Source organism: Grammomys surdaster, unplaced genomic scaffold (assembly GCF_004785775.1).
Source record: "Grammomys surdaster isolate TR1022 unplaced genomic scaffold, NIH_TR_1.0 166, whole genome shotgun sequence".
Taxonomy (NCBI): Eukaryota; Metazoa; Chordata; class Mammalia; order Rodentia; family Muridae; genus Grammomys; species Grammomys surdaster.
In genome coordinates, this window is record NW_021604614.1 from 1095047 (window position 1) to 1117040 (window position 21994).

Consider the following 21994-nt stretch of genomic DNA (forward strand, 5'->3'; position numbering starts at 1 on the left):
GCTCTAAGTTACTCCAGCCCCTGGAAGGCAGAGGTAGGAAAACTAAAAGTTAAAGGATAGCCTGGACTACAGAGAAAGACTGCCTTAAACTCCCCCTCAAAAAAGTAGAAATATAAATTACAAACTTGGGAGAAAGATTAAAACCAACAATGCACACCAGTTTTTCTAGCATTTGGAGGTAGGACACGAGGATCAAGAAATCAAGACTAGGCAGGGCACAGTCAGACAGAGACAGACAAATCACTTTTTTGTTTTTTTCAGACAGAGTTTCTCTGTGTAGCCCTGACTGTCCTGGAACTCTGTAGACCAGGCTGGCCTCGAACTTGTACACATCCATCTGTCTCTGCCTCTCGAGTGCTGGGATTAAAGGCATGTACCACTAAGGTTGGGACATCTAGGTGACTCAGTGGACAGAGGTGCCTTCATGTAAGCCTAACAGCCTGAGTTCGAGTCTCAGAACCCATGTGAAGAGTGAGTAGAGACATGGCTCCATGAAGTCCTCTGGCCACGGCACGCATACTGCAGCACCCACGACTCACCCCACACAGATCAACTACAAAGGGGTAAGGTCGTCTTCCAATATATATAGGGGTTTGAAGTTAGCCTGGACTACATCAAAGTGTCTCAAACAACCAACCAAACAGCCATGATGAGTGATGACTCAGCAGATAAAGGTGCTTGTCACCAAGTCTGAGCTCAGTCTCCAGGATCCATTGGTTGAAGGAGAGTCAGCTCTTAGAAGCTGCCCTCTGACTCCACTCGCGTGTACCCACAAACACACCACACACACACACACACACACACAGTAAATAAATAAAATATAATTTAAAAATTTCAACCAAAGAAATAAGTATATTAAGACACACACATACATACTAAAAAAAACAGATATGGGGATACAGCATATGACAGGATGCTTGCTTAGTGATGTGCAAAGCCTCAGCACAAAAAAAAAATTTTGTTTTAAATTAAACAAAACAAAACCCAGCACACCAGTCAGCACACACATACAGTCCCAGCCCTTGGGAGGCAGAGGCAGGAGCACCAGGGGTTTGACAGCATCCTTGACTACAAAGTGAACTGGAGGCCAGCCTGGGCTATCGGAGTACATGAAACCCATCTCAAAAAAAAATAGAAAAACATAAAAATGTTCAAAAGCAGACCATGCATGAAGAACAATGTGTGTGCATTAAGCCAGCTCTCATTTCACTTGATAAACAATTACCTAAGAGACTGCTCGATCAGCTTTGAACTCCAAGTGTCACACAAGCCCCATCTGTGGGCTGAGGGACTTTTCTCTGTAGCCCACAGCTGCATTCCTTGCTGGCCTCAGAATTCTCAAAATGTCTAATGCTCAGCTGGTAAATCCTTGCTATACAAGCATTAGGACCTGAGCTCAACTCTCCATAATCCAAGTGTTACAAAACAAAACAGACAAAGCCCCTCAGGTACAGTAGTGCATAATCCCAGCAAGAAAAAGACAAAGACAAGAGGATCCCTGGAGCTCACTGGCCAGGGTCAGGGCGCTCCAGAAGACACCTCGTCTCAAAAACATAAGGTGGCTTCTACACATGTGAACGCACAGCCACATATACAGGTACATGCATGCATGTATGCATGCACACGCACCAACACACGTACCTACTCATGCACATGCACACACACTCAGGCATGCACACACACAGTCTGAAAGCATGCTGGCTTCCCTTCCAATTCTCCTTTGTCCCTTGGATTTCCCAGGCTCCCCTGTGCTTCAGGCCACCTTGAGAAAACCAGAGCTCCTTGCTCCCTCTGAACCTTCTACCCACAACCCCACAGCTGCCTCAGGCCTGTACAATGTACAGCATCCACTGGCAGCATCTGGTTTTGGCATTTGGTTCCGTCTCCCATATAGCAATGCTCCCAGCTGCCCTCACCAACTCTTCTCTGCTAGACTCACGGCAAATCCAAGAGCAACATGAACCCTTCAACTATCTGTTCTGATCTGATCTTGTCCCTTCCTCCTCTCCCCACAATCTGCAGAATGAACTTCACATTCTCTAGGGCAACATTCAGAGCCATCATATTGTGGCACACACGAGTCAAATGGCAGCACTCTGGAGGCAGAGGCGGGAGTGTCAATCAAAGTTTGATACTCTATGCAGCCTTATAACTACGTAGAGAATTCCAGGCCATTTTGGGCAGGTCTCTGTCAAAAACCACCAAAAAAGAATTTGAAGATCTGTGTTCTCTCTCCACCACATTCTCCTCCACCCCAAAGTCTCTCCTCACCCAACCTGAACTCTGTGTATGGATGTAGATGCAGAAGTGGGTGTGGGCATGTGTGTGGAAGCCAAGGGGTTATACTAGGTGTCTTCTTCCACAAGCACTCTCCACCGTGTAATCTCGGTGAAGATGGATTTTGTGTCTGTGTGCCAGTATCCATGGCAGCCACAAGATGGGTCCCAGGAGTTACAGACTTCTGTGAGCTCCCTGATGTGGGAGTTTTAAGAGAGCAGCAAGTGCTTCTTCTTCACCACTGAAGCATCTCTCCAGCCCTGGCCACCTTATTTTTTGAGATAGGATCTCTCTCCCTGAACCTGGAGCTCAACATCACCAGGACAAGCTGGCAGGCAGGCCCCTGGGACTGACCTGCTGTCTCTACCTTCCCACTTGTTACAGAGGTTCTGGTGACCCACACTTATTCTCAAGCTTGAGTGTAAGCACTTGACCCACTGAGTCAGCTCCTCAACCTCCAGCTACATTCTCAATTAACATTTATTTATTGGGGGCTGGAGAGATGGCTCAGCGGTTAAGAGCACTGACTGATCTTGCAAAGGTCCTGAGTTCAATTCCCAGCAACCACATGGTGGCTCACAACAATCTGTAATGGGATCTGATGCCCTCTTCTGGTCTGTCTGAAGATAGTGATGGTGTACTCACACACATAAAATAGACGAATAAATTTTAAAAAAGATTATTTCTTTTGGTGCTAGGGATGGAACCCAGATCCTGACTGTGCTAGGCAAGGCTCTATATCTGGCCCATGCCCAAACCCCTCGCTGGCAGACCACTAAATTACATCTGAGCCCAATTGAAACACCATGCTTTGATGTGCCCAACAGAGAAAATACATTCTTAATTCCTACAGCTTTCTATCTATCCTTCACAAAATTCTGCTAAAATCCTTCCAGTCCCCAGAGCTTTGGTGTAGCTTTGTGGTGTTGAGTAACTTACAAGCTAAAAGAAAAGTGGTGGCACATGCCTTTAATCCTAGCACTCAGGAGGCAGAAGCAGGAGGATCTCTAATTTTGAAGTCAGCCTGGTCTACATGTACAGAGTAAGTTCCAGGACAGCCAAGGCTACACAGAAACCCTCTGTCAAAAAATAGAAACACAAACAATAATAATAATTTTTGTAAAGCTAAAAGAAACTCTTTTTGCTTTGTTTTTTTTGTTTTTGTTTTGTTTTTTAAGATTTATTTATTTATGTTATATATATGACTACACTGTCACTCTCTTCAAAGACACCAGAAGAAGGCATCAGATCCCATTGCAGATGGTTATGAGCCACCATGTGGTTGCTGGAAATTGAACTCAGGACCTCTGGAAGAGCAGTCAGTGCTCTTAACTGCTGAACCATCTCTCCAGCCCAGTTTATTTGTTTTTTAACTTATTTACTTTTGAGACAAGGTCTCAGGTACTCCAAGCTGGTCGTGAACTCATCAGGTACCTGAGGATGACTCTGAACTTCCTCCTGCTTCCTCCTGCGTGCTAGGACCACAGGCCTGAAGCAACATACTTATGCAGTGCTGGGGATGAACCTAGGGCTTTGAGCAAGGTATGCAAACACTCTACCAACTAAGCTATATTCCCAGTCTCTAAAACAATTAAGTTAGCACTCACTTAGTGAGACAACCGATGGCACAAGACCAGCATTAATCTGCTCATGAGTGAAGCCCCCAAAGTGAATGACCTCTTTAAAACACATACATACATATATACACATATACATGTATAAACAGACACACATATGGATTTACTACTGTATGTTTGTATGCCATATTCAGAAGGGTGCCAACGGGGACTAGAAGAGGGCACTGCATCCCCTGGAGCTGGAGTTACAGATGGCTGTGAGCTGCCTGACATGGGTTCTTAGAACTGAATTAGGGTCATGTGCAAGACCAGGAAGTGTTCTTAACCACTGAAGCATCTCTCTACCCCTAGAGTCCACCCCTTAAAGGCTGTACAGAACAAGGAGAACACTGGAGACCAGGTTCAGTGTATGCACATCTTTGGGTGACAATGCAAGGCCCTCAGAACCGGCTCTATCTGCCTTGTGCCCACATTCCCAGCCTCTCCACAGTCACCTCAGTTGTTCTAGCCAATATGGCTACATTTACAGCAGCTGGGCCCTCCCGCTAGCAGCTTCCTGACTATGCAAATGTTGACACTAGTTCCCGCTTTCTCCGCTTTCTCCCGCTCTTCTGACTCTACAGTTTGTCTTACTTTACAATTCCTTAGTCTTACTTTGCAGCTGGCCTTGGCCATCACTTCCAGAAGCCCTCCTGACCCTACCTCCCTCCCTCCTCCTGGAGAGGGGTTTACCTCCTGACTTACCTCAGCTCTCTACACATATCATGACACTGTGTCACTAACTGGTGCATGCCTTTCTATCCAAGGAGCTGCCAAAAAGACGGAGATTGTGTCTGGCACTCAGCAGATGTTTGTGCAAACAAAGAAATGAACATTTCTGGTTCAAATGCAGTGATAGTGACCTGTTTCTCTAGCCTATAAAACATTGGTTTGTTGGTTGTTTTTTGGTTTTTTGTGTTTTTAGTTTTGAGATAACAGCTCCCTGTGTAGCCCAGGCTGGGTTGGGATTCAGTACATATCCCAGGATGGCCCCAAACTCATGATCCTCTTGCCTCAGTTTATTGAATGCTGGGATTACAACTTACAAAACCTTGTAATGGTGAACTGGCTACATACCCCAGACTAACCTCAAACTTGCAGTTCTGCCTATGTCTCCTGAGTATGGGATGGCAGGCAACCATCACCTTGTTAGGCATATTTTCTTTTTAATTTATTATTATTGTGCGAGTACAGCCTTGTGTTTGAAAAGGAGGGGTGTAGAAGTTGGGGAGATGGCTTTCAAGAATCCAGTCTCTCCTTCTACCATCCGATCTGGGGATAGAACTCAGGTAGTCGGGTTTGGGCAGCAAGGGATAAAGTGTTATTTCTTAAAAAAAAAAAAAAAAAAAAAAAAAAAAAAAAAAAAATTGGGAGGGGCCAAGAAGGCTTGGCAGGTAAAGGCACTTAATGACAATCCTGACCACCTGACTTAGATCTCCAGAACTCACCTAGTGGAGAGAAGTGACTCCTGCAAACTGCTCTGTCACCTCTACACGCACACAAATAAATGTTTTGTATTTTAAGTAATAATTAAAAAGATAAAATAAATGTTCCGAAGTGCTGGGGCTTGAACTCAGGTCTTGTATGCTGGCTAAGCACTTTACCAAAGCTGTTTCCAGCCCATAAAGCATGTCTAAGGTGGGACACAGCCTCTAAGACTGGTTAGGCAGAGGCAGTGCTGGCAAGGAGCCAAATGAATGTATTTGCAACAGCTGGCAATCAACAATCAACTCCCAGGCCTCATTCCACCCCTGGAACCCCAGAACCCCCATTCATGCAGCCTGCTTCATCATGTGTATGTCTGTGTAAAGACATGTGCGCATGTGCACAGATGCAGGGTGGGGGGCTCCTGGAAGATAGCAGACAGCCTGTGTTACAGTTCCTCAGGTTCCAGCAACCTTTGTTCACCCACCAAATAGATGGCTGACTGCCTAGCAAACCCCAGGGATTCACCTGTCTCCTCCCTAACATAAAACCGAAGGTACATACCACCATGCCAGGTTTTTTACCTTGGTTCTAGACAGCGAATCTTGACCCTCCTGCTTGCCAGACAAGCACCATGTAGACTGAGCCATCTCCCGTCAATGCCCACACCCACCTTCTCCTTTAAAAACCAGATTTCAAAAGCAGCAAGGTTAATTTCCCCAAGGCTCTCACCTCCTCTTCACTGAAGGGCTGGCACCAAACTGTCCCTTCTTGATGGAGGCACCAGATCCTCAGAAACAGTAACTTGTCTGAGCTCCCATCTTGATATGAATAGCAAACAAGAACCGGGCAGATCTGAGGGCTTGCTGACTCAGCCACACCAATTCCGAGGTACCTTTGCCAAAAAGATGATTAAGTCTTCAATGAAGAAACGGCATGAAAAAAAATGAGCGCACAGATGTTGGGTCCCGTGTGCTGTGGCTGGCGACTGGAAATTACCAGGCTTATTTTCCAACAGCCTGGGCAGGGAGCAGAAGGTAGGGACAGTCTTTCTCAGCCCACTCAACTAAACCCTTTCTCAGAAAAGTCCATACGAGGAGTTCAGAAACCAGTCCCACAAGATGGTCCATGAAGGAAATCAACACACCAGAGGGGATAAAAATTTGACCAAAGTCACACAGTAAATAAGCAAAGAGACTAGATACCTGAGCAGCTGAAGTCAATCCTGATTTTTTTTGGGGGGGCTACTGGAAAATCTACATCACAGATCTGTTACTTTCTGTTTTTGAGTAGGGTCCACAGTATATAGCCTAGGGCTGGACTGGAACTCCTGAGTCTCAAGCTTCTGCCTCACAAGTGCCGAAATTTCAGGCATAAATCACCACAAGTGGCTAACACTTTTGGGGGAGTTGTGAGGGGTGTAGTGTCTTACTACGAAACACAGGCAAGCTTTAACTACTACCCTCAAGCCCTAGTCTCCCAAATGCTGGGATTATAAGCGTGCAACACATCGCTGGGCTCTCTAGCACTTTAAAGGGGCTAAGACAGCATGGAGAAATAAGAGTTCCTTAAAGGTCTTGCCTGTGTACACATTCGTATTTATGCCACTGTGGAGGCAAAGCTAACGCAGGCAACGCTATCTGAGGGATAGGATGAAGAGCGGAGCTTCAAAACAGAGACACCCCAAAGTGCCCCCAGGGACCCAATTTGACACAGACCAAGAATGGAAAGGCAAACGCCTCCAAAGTCCAACTCTCAGACAGTGGTGAATCCCTATCGCCTGGATGTAGCGACACACACACACACACACACAAACGCTCCAGGACTGAAACTGTTCCCTCAGGGAACCAGGGTAGCAATAGCCTCACTGCTCTTCCAGGTCTTGTAGGACTCAAACTGCCAGGGATGCGACCCCCGTCTCTGCAAAAAGAGGGCTCTTACCACACCCAGCCCTGTCCCCAACGCTCAGATCGTCCCAACTGCGACTTCTCGCCTCCAGGACCCCAGTACCCAGGTGCCCAAGGGCTCCCAACGCCCCCAGGACTCACCCATCCCGCCGGCACGGCCCTCCCTCCTCGCACGACCGCCCCCTTCCGGTCTCAGCTTGGCTCAATAGCCCCCTCTCCTCAACCCACCCACCCACCTTCGGGACCCCAGCCTGGGCGCCAGCAGGTGGCCCGCCCGTCCCGCTCACCGAGTCTGAGGGAAGCAGAAGGAACAGGTTGAGAGGACCGCCGCCCTCCGGGCTCAGCTCCGGCTCGGCCTGGGAAGAACCCCCGAGTATATCTCCGACTCCGAGCGGGAGGCAGCCGGAGTGAAACTCGGCGTCGCAGCCTCCAAGCGCCGCGCTGCGCATGTCCCCTCACGCGGTGCCTTCTGGGAAATGTAGTTCTGGTGATCCTGAGTGGGCTGAACCAAAGCGCACCAGCAGATGTAAATGTAACCACCCATCCTTCTCTTTCTCCTACTGACTTACTCCTTCATTAACTAGTGATGCATTTGATTTTTAAATAATTTTTATATCTTTTTATTTTATGTGTATATTCTGGAGGTGGGTGTACTTACAAGGGTCAAAGAACAACTTTAGGAGTCCGTTCTCCGCGTCCACCTTCCTGTGGGTTCCACAGATCGAACTCAAGGTGTCAGGCTTGTCAACAAATGCCTTTACCCTCTGAGCCATATTGCCAACCCCTGATTTTTCTTTTTGTGGTGTTGAGGACCAAAGTTAATGCAAGCACATTAGGCAAGTGTTCTACTACTAATGAATCCCCAGCTGTAAGATTCACCTTTTAGGGGTGGAGAGGGTTCAGGGTCACAGGTACCTAAGAGTGGCTTTCAATTTGTTATGTAGTCTAGGCTGCCCTTAAACTCCTGAACCTCCTGCCTTTGCTTCCTAATTGCTGAGCTTACAAGCAAGGACTTAAGAGACTTAGTCGGGCGATGGTGGTGCACGCCTTTAATCCCAGCACTTGGGAGGCAGAGGCAGGTGGATTTCTGAGTTGGAGGCCAGCCTGGTCTACAGAGTGAGTTCCAGGACACCCAGGGCTACACAGAGAAACCCTGTTTCGAAAAAAAAGAAAAAAGAAAAAAAAAGAAACGTAGATTTTAAATTTTAAAATAAGAAAATAATCTATTAAAAAACGTTAAGCCTTGGCTTATGGTGGCATGGCTCACTGGTCAAGCACTTACCTAGCGAGTAGTAGGAGACCCTGGATTTGCAAAAGAAGTCCTTAAAATTCCACAGAGCCCGCTCCCAGCTCACCCAGCAGAAAAGATGAGCACAGCCAGAGAAGTGGAGGCCTGTCCTCAGCACTGCCACTGAGGAGCGAGAGTGCTTGCTACTGTTTTGCTTGGAAAGACAAAATTGTGTTGCTTCCTGCCTCTGCTAATTGGTCTCCCTCTGACTCTTCAGAGGGACAGTCTGATAAGACGCAGCCGCTGTGCTCATTATTTCTGATGAATGGGTGGCACCTGGCATTTCCTGGTGCCGATGGTAGCCACCCAGGACCCACATATAACTTACACAACCAGAAAGCTCCTTAACTTCACAGCCCCAAGGAAAACACGTCTGTCCCCAAAAGCTCTACATAAGTTCTTATTAGTGGAAGTAGGGGTTTTTTTTTTGTTGTTGTGGACACAGGGTGTTAATATAGCCTTAGCCTGACTTTAGAGATGGCCTACGACTACTGATCTTCCTGTCTTTACCTTCTGAGCACTGGGATTGCAGGTGTGTGCTGTTGGTCCCAGCTTTATGCAGTAGTGGGGAGGGGTGCATAAGGAATGGGGAGATCCAGGGCATCCTGCGTGCTAATTAGCGTTCTTCTAACTCAAGCCATTATCCCCAGCCAAGCATTGAATGAACTCCTGTCTGCCGATTCCATTTTGCAAGTACGAACTCACAGACTCTTGTTATTCTTTGTGCAAGGATGGGTCATGCCATAGCATGTACATAGATGACAGAGAATATGTCCTTCAGTTCTCTCCTGCCACCACATGCGTCCTGGGATCGAACCTAAGGCATGAGACTCTGTGACAAGTGTCTTCATCTGCTGAGCAAACCTTTTTGATGGTCTTGTGTTCATACTTAATTCACCTCTAAAGTTTGAGTGTAACTAGTCACTTTTTTTTTTTAAGACAACCATTCTCTATGTAGCCAGGCTGGCCCTGACCTCACTGTGTAACCAGATTGTTTCACCCCTCTAGCCTCATACTTTAAATTGTGTGCATAAGCACATAATTAAAACTGTGTTCTTTCTTCTAAATCTGCCTTAAGTCAACTGAATTCACATCCCAGCCAAATATCCTAAAAAAGTGGAGAAAACACCCCACCCTGTCTTTACATTCTTCTCAGTAAGAATGCAATTGCTCTCTGCCCCATGGATTGGCTTCTCACTACTTTGATGGTACCTCTTGGCCACACCTCCAGCCCATTTTTCTAATATCTAAGCCAATGAATTATACAAGACTTTTTTAAACACTTTTTATTCTTTATTCCCCTGCCTTCCTTCCCAAGTACCTTCTCCTTCTCTCTTTTCAAACCCATGGCCTCTTTATAATTTAGATTATATACATTATATATGCATTATATATTTACATATTTGCATATAGGTATGTATATAGTTATACAACTTACTCAGTCTAATGATACATATATATGATTTTAAGGCTTAAACAAGATTTTTGACATTTTCATCTTCTATATGACAATTTCCCATGTTTTAATGACTCATTTTCATTCACCTTCCCTTTCCCCTTGGCTTCCATGAAGCACAGGGGCAAAGTTTTCAGCCCACTCTTGAAGCGTTTCTGTAGGCTGTGCTTGAGGCCTTTGGGACAAAGTCAAATGTAGGAAGCTCCCAGCGACAATAGAGACAAAGGATGTTTGGGCAACACATATCACAATAACTTTCAGCTGCCGGCCAGTATCCTTCCAAGGCCCTTTGGGGTCAGAAGGGCCCATACTCACCTCAAACTCTGTGTAGATAAAAGTGAATTTGAACCCCTGACCCTCCTGCCTACTCAGAAGTAGAGGCAAGTGATCTCAGAGTTTGAGGCCAGCCTGGTCTATAAGAATGAGTTCTAGGATGGGCAGTGGTGGTGCATGCCTTTAATCTCAGCACTTGGGAGGCAGAGGTAGGTGGATTTCTGAGTTCTTATGTCAGCCTGGTCTATAGAGTGAGTTCCAGGACAGCCAGGGCTATGCAGAGAAACCCTGTATCAAAACAGGACCAAACAAAGGACCTTTCTCTGTGTGTGCACACATGTGGAGGTGAGACAACTTGCACAAATCTGGTTTTTCCTTCAGGCATATGGGAGCTAGGGATTGAACTCAGGTCCTCAAGCACAGAGCCATCATGCTAGCCCAGGTTACACATTTCATCTCTGAGTGATGACAGGTTAATCACTACCTTGCCATCTTTGATGTGTCTCTTGGGAACGCACTGCCAGGCCCTGAGTGAGCATAATCTACCTTCCTCATCAGTTAAGGGAGATCATATAGCAAAGCAGAGACACCACCCTCTCCCGTGTACCCATAATGCTCCATTTTCCTTTTGGTTTTGGTTTTTCTAGGATAAGGTTTGTCTGTGTAGCCCTGGCTGTCCTGAACTCACTCTGTACACAAATTCAAAGATCCATCTGCCTCTGCCTCTCAAACACTGGGGATGGGACAGCTTGTCAGCTAAAGATCAGCAGGCCCCACCTGCAGCTCAAATCCTTGCCAAACTTCCTCTGTACCCCAGACACAGCTACTTCCTCTTTGCCAAGAGGAAATGAAAAAGTTGAATGAAAGACATGTTCTCTCTGAAACTCGAGGACAAGGAACAGATGGAGTTTCATTAAAGAAATGATCCCCAGAATGTCCCCGGGAGTCACACACTCTTTTCAACGTATTTTTATATGGGGGTCACATAGAGAGATCAGACGTAGAGTAACTTGGAGCAGTCAATTCTCCATGATGTGGGTCCTTTGGACCTAACTCAGGTCTCCATACTTCACAGCAAGTACCTCTAAAAACACTGCCCCCCAAAAATACATTTGTTGCTATTGTTTCTTCAAGACAAGGTTTCTTTGGATAGCCCTAGCTGCCCTGGAACTCACTCTGTAGACCAGGCTTCCCTCAAACTCAAGAGATCTGCCAACAAATACCTTTGCCAGCTGAGCCATTTCCCCAGCCTGATCTAGTCTATCTTTGACACCTCCCCGAGCCTTTGCTACCAGTTACATTTCTGGACAACACTGGCGTATCAAGGCCTTCCCTTCCTCAGTAAACCAAGAGAGTCAATCTTGCTCTATGTATACACTTAGACACCTAAGAGTCATTGGTGACACGGGTTTATAATACTAGCACTTAAGAGATAGAAGTCCGTCTGGCTGGCCCTACCTGGCTCTTTCAACAGCTCCTATCTCCATAGTCATCTCCCTGGAGTCACATCATACAGCTACTTCTGGACAGCTGTCCAAAGCAGGATCTACAAGTCTACACACATACAATCCAGCTTAGCTTCTAACCATCTAGATGGCTGCTCACAAGAGGTCCAGCTGTTCTTACTGCATTATGCTATTAGCACACATGTGCAATGTGATATCCACTCACCCTGCCCTGATGCAACCACCACCAATCCCACCCCACCCCATCTCAGACACAGGCACTAAACCACACTCAGAACTGAGTTTCTTCTTGTTTCTTCTTTTATTGCGGAAGGGATACAAGGTGGGAAGAGGTGTGACACTTCCTGGTGACACCAAGGACAATAGCAGCCAGGGTCAGGAACGCCACTGTGGCCAGGCCTAACCCAAGAGCCACAGAGGTTTGAGCAGAAGAGGTCCAGCCTTCCACAGCCTGGTCATTTGCCTTTCCAAGGAATATCAGGGGCCCTACAGTGACATCAGCTTCATCGGTCACTATGAAAGACCAGAACATGGAGAAGGGTTTTGTTTTGTGCTTAGTGCTAGAGAATCATACCAAAGTCCCCAAGCATGTTAGGCAAGAACCCTACTGATGAATCAGACTTCTAAGCCCCTCAGTGCTTCTGGGGAGTTGGGGGGGGGATTCTAGGCAGGGGCTCTACTGCTGAGCCATGCCCCCAGCCCCTCACTGGGGGATTCTAGGCAGGGGCTCTACCACTGAGCCACGCCCCCACCCCCTCTCTGAGGGATTCTAGGCAGGAGCTCTACCACTGAGCCTCGCCCCCAGCCCCTCACTGGGGGATTCTAGGCAGGGGCTCTACCACTGAGCCACGCCCCCAGCCCCTCACTGGGGGATTCTAGGCAGGGGCTTTACCACTAAGCCATACCCCCAGCCCCTCACTGGGGGATTCTAGGCAGGGGCTCTACCGCTGAGCCACACCCCCAGCCCCTCACTGGGGGACTCTAGGGAGGGGCTCTACCACTTAATGTTTCTCCCAGCCTTTCAGGTCTGGTTTATTGAGACAGGGTTTCCCTATGTAACCTAGGGCATCCTTGAACTGTGATTTTGCTCGTCTTAGCATCCCCAGGACTGAGATGACAGATGTAAGCTACTGTCAGCTCTCAAGTGGAGTCCAATTCCCAAGGATTCAAAATTTTCTGTGCCTCAGTGGATTGAATAAGGCATCACCTGATCATCCACATATTCTCTCTTCTACCCTATAATGTCTTGAGAGAATCTAAGAATTGACAGAACTATCCCACAAGTCACTGGGAAAAGATACTCAGCACCTCCCTCCTGAGATTCAACATCAGACCCAGAAGACATTCCCTAAGTCAACCATCTCAGTGGAAGAAAAGGGAGTGATAGCAGATGTCTTGAAGAGGAATAAGTGTCCCATGCCCACGACATACCGTGCCTGCGGTTTCGAGAAACTAGCTTGGACCACTGGTGGGGTTTATGGATCTGTGGCGACGAGCTTGAATTACTACAGTTGCCATGGCTGCAGCAATCACAGATGTCAGCATCGCCCTCTACTGGCGACCAACTGAGTAACAAGACAAAAGGCTTAACTTAGGTTCAGATAAGACAGGAAGATGTTTGCCATTGTATAATTGAAGAGAAACAGGTGAGTAGCCTCTGGGTCTCCTCACCTCTGGGAAGTCTTGTTGAATGAACAGGCTTTGTTGAGCTTATCGGGGATCTGGTTAGCTGGAGCGACTTTGAGATGGCAGGTGATGTAGAGCTGAAAGAGAATTGTGAGCAGGCTCAGTTTGAAGAGGTGTGGACGCTCTTTGAAGATTTTTGCAGGGAGCCAGATGTGATGGCACAGCATTCAAGAAGCAGGGCAGGCAGATCCGAGTTCAAGGCCAGCCTGGACTATAATGAAAGTTTCAGGCCACCCATAGCCATAAAGTGAGATCCTGCCTCAAACAAACCTAGGTAGTGGTCGTGCCCGCCTTTAGTCCCAGCAGAGGTAGAAGAATCTCCGAGTTCAAGGCCAGCCTAATCTACATACTTTAGCTCCAGGCTGACCAGGATACATATAAGACCCTGTCTCAGAAAAAAACAAAAAAAACAAAAAAAACAAAATGAAACAGCTTAATTAAGATTTAACTCTTGGCCTGGTTCCTGTTTATGGTGCTGGGGATTGAGCCTAGAAGCCTTGTCTGTCTACACAAGCTGGGGATCGAGCCTAGAGACTGTCTGTCTACACAAGCACTACTACAGAGCTCCGGCACGGCTTAACTTTCACTTTTGAGACCTCCCTCATAGCCCAAGCACAGCGGGTCCTGGGAACTAAATCCAGTCCTCCATAGGAGCTCTTAGCTGTTGAGTCACCCCCTCAGCTTTGGGACTTTTGTTGTTTTGGGGGCTCTGGGGGTGGGGAGAAACAGAGTCTCACTATGTTGCCTTGGCTGGCCTTGAACTCAGATCCACCTGCCTCTACCTCTGGAGGGCTGACATTAATAGTATGCATGGTCAGCTATTTAGCTGCTAGCAGTAGTAATAGTACCGTATGTGTGCCAGCCGTTTAGCTTTTGTTATTATTACTGTATGTGTGCTAGCCGTTTAGCTTTTTAAAAATTTTATTACTGTGTGTTCTGCCTGCATGTACATCCATGTGCTACATGCATGCCTAGTGCTTAAAGACACCAAAAGAGCACTGGATCCCTTAGAACTGGAGTTACAGGTGGCTGTGAGCCACCATGTGGGGTCCAGCCCTCTGAAAGAGCAGTCAGTACTCTTTAACCACTAAAGCACTCTCTCCAGCTCATTTTACCCAGCTCTCAGGGTTAAGGAGCACCAAACCCTGACCTGGGAGGGCCTCTCTGAGTGTTCCTCCAGGGTAAGCCATTTGCTTAAAGGAAGCAAGTGTAGGAATGGCAGGAGTATTAAGACAAACTAGAGGTCTAGGCTTATGCTCGGCTGTGGGAAAAAGTCATTACCGTATTTCTGGAGCTGTTGGCGAAATGGAATACATCCACCATGAACTGGAGCGTCTCTGGCCGAGGTCTAGGGGCTTGAAATGCCGAAAAGCTCTCAGATAGACCATCCACAAGGCAACTTGGAAGAGAAGAGGTGAAGAATAAACAGCTAAGGCTATCGCATTACCCAAGGGGACCGGAAGCCAGGTATCTTAGTTTGCTTTCTGTTGCTGCGATTTAAAAATTGACTAATAGCAGCTGGCTGGTGATGGTGCTTGCCTTTAATCCCAGCAGCACTTAGGAGGCAGAGGCAGGCAGATCTGTGAGTTTGAGACCAGCCTGGTCTACAGAGTAAGTTCCCAGAGAATCAAGGCTACACAAAGAAACCCTGTCTTGAAAAAACAACCACCGGCCGGGCGGTGGTGGCGCACACCTTTAATCCCAGCACTTGAGAGGCAGAGACAGGCGGATTTCTGAGTTCCAGGCCAGCCTGGTCTACAGAGCTAGTTCCAGGACAGCCAGAGCTACACAGAGAAACCCTGTCTCGAAAAACCAAAAAAAAAAAAAAGAAAGAAAGAAAGAAAAGAACAAACAACTACCAAAAAAACCCTGACCAATAGCAACTTGTGGGGAAACCCTTGGCTTACAGGTTGCAGTTTCTCTCTGTTGAAAATCAAGGCAGAAACTCCAGGGGCCTAGATCGGGAACTAAAGCACAGTCCAGAAGGAAAGCAACTTAAGGCTAACTCAAGTTACATTTTTCCCCAAGTCTTTATTTTTATTACTTAAAAAAGATGCATATTTATTTTGCTTTCTGACTCTGTGCTTGTGCCTTCAACACTTTCACAATGATTTTCTCCTCCTCGGTAAGGAAAGCCCACTTGATCCTGTCGCGGACACACTTGGTGCACATGGACCCACCGTAGGCCCTGCTGACATGCTTCTTTGCCTTAGACAATCTCATAAGGACTTGGGTCTCACAGCACGTACCCCTCGCAGTCTGCCTGGGCACATGCCACACACACTGATTTAGGTGCTTTCACAACCATGTGAGGGTAAACAGTCCTGTTGCTGGGGTTGCAGACAGCCTAGTTTTGTTAGAGGCTGTGTTGTAGAAAAGCCCATGTCAAACACTGGACCATCCTGACTGCCTCTAAGCACCGTCCCCAGAAGAGGCTCAAGTTACTTTTTTGTTGTTGTTGTTGGTTTTTCAAGACAGGGTTTCTCTGAATAGCCTTGGCTGTCCTGGAACTTACTCTATAGGCTGGCCTCGAACTCAGAAATCCGCCTTCCTCTGCCTCCCAAGTGCTGGGATTAAAGGAGTCAAGCTACATTTTTTTAAATGAGTTTATTTTTTGTGCATTGATGTTTTGCCTGCGTGTGTGTTGGATCCCCTGGAACTGCAGTTACAGACAGTTGTGAGCTGTCTGGGGATTGAGCAAGTGCTGGGGGTGAACCCTGGTCCTCCAGAAGAGCAGCCAGAGCTCTTAACTGCTGAGCCAGCCTCTTGGTTACATTTCTCACATAGCCCAGGCCTACCTGCTCCAGTAGGCTGGCTCCTCCTACCTCAATTAGTAATTCAGAAAATGCCTGCAGAGTTACTTCAGTTGAGGCTCCCTCTTTCCAAGTGGGTCAAGTTCAGAACCAAGATTAGCAGTTGCATCAGATAGAGTGGCTCACACTTGTATTCCCAACACTCAAAGGACCCAGACAAAGTTTTGTTTTGTTTTGTTTCGTTTTTGACAAAGTAGAAGGAACTTTGAAGAGAAAGAGGGATCAACTGGAAAGTAAGCAAAAGATAAAGGGGGTTAATCTGACCAAAATGCATACATATGAAAATCTCATAACATACCCAATTCATTTGTTAATATAGGCTAATAAGATACTTAAACCAAAGGACAATAAAAATGACTCTAGAAAACAGGCCAGGCCTCACCCATGGAAATCCACTACGAAGTGATAGGGGGAGGAGTTCGGGTCCAGCGAAGATGAAGGCGTGGCCACACAGTAGTCCACAAACAACTGCAGCGGTGGGTGGCTTCCGGTCTGGACTTCTGCCTGGAGGTGAGCCACCTCTCCCAGGTGGAAGGTGGGAGATGGCTTCTCAGTTTTCCAGTTCTCTGAAGGGGCACAGAGAGGGGCTAGAAACAGCCTAGAGGCATCTGCATTGCCCCAGCCAACACCTCCAGCCCTGACTCACCCTCCATCAGGCGAAGAGAGAAAGCCAGTTTCTCCTCCGAGGACACAGTGGCTCTGAAGGGAACCCAGGTGGGCCGGATTGGGTGGCTGCTCACATTGCCCTGCCTATGAGAAAAACCCATCCCAGCGAAGTTTGTGTGGGCTTTGGGACAGTATCATATCCCTAACCTGTTACAGACATCTCAGAGATGGATAAACTCGGTAGCTGGGCCAAGGTCCCCAAAGGCTGGGCCGGTTCCGTAACCCACCTCACAGCAACCAGACATTCCAGCCATGGGGACAGACACCGAAGCATGGACAAACAGGGCTGAAGGTAGAAGCTCCATTAGTACACTGAAATCAGGTCTGTATCAACGTAAGCCCAGGTGAAAAGCAAACAGAAGCCAGAAGTGGCAGAGCTCCCGGGAGGCTGAGGCAAGATCAGGAGCGTCCCATTCTGACTCCATTAGAAAAAGGGCGGGTGGGCGGGGGACATGGTTGACAGAGAGCTAGCCCAGCATACACTCCATCCCCAGCGCATCATAGACCATGCCTGTAGTCCCAGTACTCAGAAGGTCCAAGCAGGAGGAAGTTCAAAAGCCACCCTGGTCTACAAAGCAACTGCCATGTTAACCAAGCATAAAGTATTTTTTTTTAAACCCCTTCAAAAAAAAAAAAAAAAAAAAAAAAAAAAAAACCAGTGAACAAAGCCAAAAGCCCTCCCCCTGGATAATCATGGTACAGGCCTATCATCCCAGCACTCCAGAAAGGAAGAGGCAGGGGGATCACTGTGAGTATGAGGGCAGCTCTGTCTACATAGTTAAGACAGCCTCAAAAAAAAAAAAACAAGCATTAAAAGGATCAGACACAATGAATTCTCCCAGTCTAGAGCCCCAAGACGATGTCCAAGCTGGGCATACCGACCCACACCTGTAGTCCCAGAGCTGGAGACGCTGATGCAGAAGATTAGGGCAGAGTCATGGCCAGACTGTAATACAGCCAGGTATGTTCAAGTCTGTGACAAGAGAGTGTCACCTATAGAGTTCACCTAACAAGTTGTTTGAGCCAGGCAGTGGTGGTGAACACCTTTAATCCCAGCACTTGAGAGGTTGAGGTATATCACCAAGTTCAAGGCCAGCTAGGCTATACAATTCCAGTTCATCCAGTGAAAAGATCTGAAACAAAGCCAGATCTGCTAGCAGAACCCAGCATTTAGGAGGTGGAGGAAGAAGGATCTCAATTTGAGCCTGGGCTTCATAGAATCCTGTCCCAATTTCATCTCTCTCATCCTCCAAAAGGCAACCAGTTCCTTAATACAGACCTGGCCTCAGACTTTCCCCCAGCAGGCTGCCTAACCATCCACACAGGGGACAATAATCAGCACAGCTGGAAAAAAAAAAGTTGTCCTTGTTAGAGCAAACATCCTACTTGTTGTTGTTTTTCAAGACAGGGTTTCTCTGTGTAGCCCTGGCTGTCCTGAACTCACTCTGTAGACCAGGCTGGCCTCGAACTCAGAAATCCGCCTGCCTCTGCCTCCCAAGTGCTGGGATTAAAGGCGTGTGCCACCACGGCCAGGCTGCAAACATCCTACCTGAAGACAGCCATATTCAAACCCAGGAACCCAGCAGTGCATCCCACACTGACCTGGGGTATCGGCACTCAATGGGCACCTCCACACGGTTAGTCCTCAGGATAGACAGGCCACCCACAGGGCGAGGGTCGTGGAGCAGGAAGGTGCTATACACCAGGGCATCCTCTGTCACCTGAAACAAAGGTATAGTGTTAATCAGATCCAAACCACATACCCTGTGGATGCTTGCTTGGCCCATGGGAGGGTACAGGGAATCTAGCCCAGGAAGGCAGACAAGGCTCAGGTCAACCTGCCCTCTGCTGGCCAGTAAAGAGTTAATGAGCTGGGTTACAGAGGGCATGCCAAGTGATTACAAGCACATTCAATTCCAGCCCTCACATAGTGAGTCACAACTGTCCATTAACTGTGTATGATGCACATACCTACAAGCAAAACACCCACACATATAAATCATAAAGCTTTTTAAAAAGTTGAACAGTAGCCGGGCAGTGGGGGCACATCTCTAATCTCAGTACTTGGTAGGCAGAGGCAGACAGATCTGAGTTCGAGGCCAGCCTGGTCGACAGAGAGTTCCAGGACAGCCAGGGCCACATAGAGAAACCCTGTTTCAAAACAAAACAAAAAAAGTTTAACAGCTGCTATTAGTTTTGTGAAATAGGTTGGGCCCAGGTTGGCCTCAAACTCAACAATCCTCCTGCCTCAGCCTCTCCAAAGAGAGGATTACTTTTGAATTAGAAACCAGTGTTTAGGACTCCACCAAGTTCTACCTCAGGATACCTATGCGTTTACTGGGCTTATGCACTAAGTGTGGGTGACCTCCACAGCAGCTACCCCAGGAAAACTCACCCTGGCATAGATGACAACTTCCCTACAGCTGTGGGGAATCATCCCCCCGCCCCAGCCCCACTCTCCTTGGCTTTCCATATATGTTTTAGCACATTTCTAGACCCTGTGCAATAAAGGCAGAATTATATACAGCTGGCTGGGAGGTGTGGAGGGAGCGATTGAGATCAGGTGAGGAACTAGGCAAACTCCAGTTGGGCTTAGCCAGGGTTCACCTGTGCCTGGTCATCTGCTTGGCCCTACCACTCTACCCACCACAGTCGAACCTTTTATAAAACAAGCCTTCCTGCCTCTCAGGCTCTCAAGCTTGTAATCCAAGATGCTATGTGATCCAGGATGACCTCGGACTCCTAATTCTACGGTCTCTGCCTCCCCAGTGCTGGACTGCAGGCACCTATCACCATATCCTAGAGTTTTGTGGTACAGAGGCTCAGACTCAAGTGTCTCATGCTTGCTAGACGAGCACACTACCAACTGAGCTCTGTCTGCAACCCAGTTGAAATGCTTAAGGTCTTCATGTTAATAAAAGACTTTCATAATGTCCTCTGCCCCATATGTCTTTTAGCTCAAGGCTTCCGGGCATGGTGGTGCACCCCTGTAAACCCAGCACCAGGAGAAGCAAAGGCTGGGGTTATTTCTACAAGACCCTCTCTCAAAAACCCAAGTTCAGGGCGCATGTAGCTCGTCGGTAGAGTTGTTGTCATGAACGTGCAAGGCCCTAAATTCAATCCCTGCCATTGGTAATTGATTTTTTTCTCTATCAGAGATTAGGTCCAGGTCGTTATTGTTTTTGTTTTGTTTTTGTACAGTCTTTTATGTAGCCAAGGCTGTCCTTAAACTCCAATTCTCCTGCCTCTACTTCCCACGTGCTGGAATTTTGCACACGTGTTAACCAGGCATGGTTTTTGAGGGATTTTTAATGCTTCTGACAAGTGTCTGAGCTGTCCTCTGCATCCCTCTCCGACATTGAGTCCCATCATCCGTCTAGTCTGTTCGTGGGGAGGGACCTCAGATCTTCAGGAGACGTCAAGAGTCCTAAGAACCTAGCACTCAGGAGGCAAGGGGATCTGAGTTCCAGGACAGCCAGGGGCTTCACAGTGAAACCTTATCTTGGAAAAACAAAAGCCAGGAAGGGGAAAAAAAGTGAATCAGAGTGGTCCCAAGAGCACAGCTACTCCCTCCATTCACCAGCTTCCAGCAGAGCCTGAGATCCCCTGGTGCCTCACCCAGCACCCAGCCCGGGCGCCATCTTCCTTCAATAACTACTCCCGAACCACAGTGAAAGGAGACAACCCCATCCCTCAACAGCTCCATCACCAGACCACCTCCCAGCATCCATCCCCTAAGCAGGCCGAAGGATGGCATGCCTCACCTGTACCCTGCTGCTGCACTCATGCAACTGGGCGTTGAACCTGACCACGTCATTATCCACGGATACGCGGGGCTGACAGCCTTCTGAGCCAAGGGTGAGGTCCCCGGGCTGCACGAGCTTCCCCGTGCCAAAAAGGTCTCTACTGACAGTCACCACTAGCTCAGCTTCCAGACACTTCACCTCCACGGGTGATGAGGACCCTACTGGGGTGGGAGTTCCACCTGGCAAAAGCCACAGAGTCTGGGGATAGCACAGCTCCGGGCCTCCGCACAGCAGGAGACAAAGGAAGAGTAGATAGCTTGGCGCCATAGTGCTGCCTGGAGTACCGCTGGGGGCAGAGTAAGGGGCTGACACTACCCGGTGTTCTTATATTACTGCATGGCCCACCCTCCCACCTGAATTCCCTCTGCTTCCCTCGATCTCGGGTGGAGCCCATCATCAACACAGAATTAGACCTGTGGCCTAAACCTCATCTGGACCAACGATCAGAATCTGGGTTACAGTTGTAAAGATACCCCAGGTGATTTCATTCAAGGTTTTTATTTGGTTGGTTGGTTGGTTAGTTGGGGGTTTTGTTGTTGTTTTGTTTGTTTAGGTTTTTTTTGTTTTGGGTTTTTGTTTTTTGTGTTGTTTTGGTTGGTGGGTTTGGGTTTGCGTTTGGGTTTGGGTTTGGGTTTGGGTTTGGGTTTGGGTTTGGGTTTGAGTTTGGGTTTTGGCTTTTTTAAGGCAGGGTTTTTCTCTGTGTAGCCCTGGCTGTCCTGGAACTTGCTCCATCTGTAAACCAGGCTGCCCTCAAACTCAAGGGATCTGCCTACCGCTGCCTCCAGAGATCAAAAGTCTATGCTGGGATTAAAGGCCTGTGTCACATGGAGCCCCTACTCAGGTTTTCATTCTTTTCCCTGAGGAAAACACTGGGCTTCCTGAATGCTAGCTAAGCGTTCTACCATGGAGTCAGGCCCCTAGCCCCTTACAGGGGGATTCTGAGCAGGTGCTCTAAGCTTTAACCCCAGTCTGTCTGTCTGCCTGTCTGCCTTCCTTCCCTTCCTTCCTTTTCTATTTTGAGATAGTTTTATTAAGTTGCTCCTCCTGGCCTTGAACTCACTCTGTGGCTTGGTAAGCCAGAACTTCACAGTCTTCTGGCCTCAACCTGTGATGAGAGGTCTGAGCCACGGAGCCTGAACTTAGCACACTAAGGCCTGGTTAGGGACTGGAAACGTGGGTCAGTGGTTGAGAGCACTGACTGCTCTTCCAAAGGGCCTGAGTTCAATTCCCAACAACCACATGGTGGCTCACAGCCATCTGTACTGGGATCCAATGGCCTCTTCTGGTGTGTCTGAAGACAGCTCTAATGTGCCTA

At 47.8% G+C, this 21994-nt stretch overlaps 2 protein-coding genes across 3 annotated transcripts in view; both read right to left on the bottom strand.

Annotated features, from left to right (window-relative positions):
• Dtx2 (deltex E3 ubiquitin ligase 2) overlaps positions 1–7625 on the bottom strand; it is a 39433-nt gene extending 31808 nt beyond the window's left edge. For both annotated transcript variants that reach the window (XM_028765990.1, XM_028765989.1), the window contains exons 1-2: positions 7513–7625; positions 6051–6213 (exon numbers count right to left, since the gene is read on the bottom strand). The gene's annotated coding sequence lies outside the window, so the exon portion shown is untranslated. The remainder of the gene's footprint in view (positions 1–6050; positions 6214–7512) is intronic.
• A 4374-nt stretch (positions 7626–11999) lies between these two features.
• On the bottom strand, positions 12000–20969 carry Zp3 (zona pellucida glycoprotein 3). Its single transcript, XM_028766239.1, has 8 exons — positions 20638–20969; positions 18476–18594; positions 16854–16957; positions 16590–16773; positions 14676–14793; positions 13380–13471; positions 13140–13273; positions 12000–12221 (listed from the first exon to the last, which is right to left on the bottom strand). Exons 1-8 carry the CDS (start codon positions 20944–20946, stop codon positions 12010–12012), a joined length of 1272 nt encoding a protein of 423 aa, XP_028622072.1. The 5' UTR covers positions 20947–20969; the 3' UTR covers positions 12000–12009.
• Between the last annotated feature and the right edge of the window lie 1025 nt (positions 20970–21994).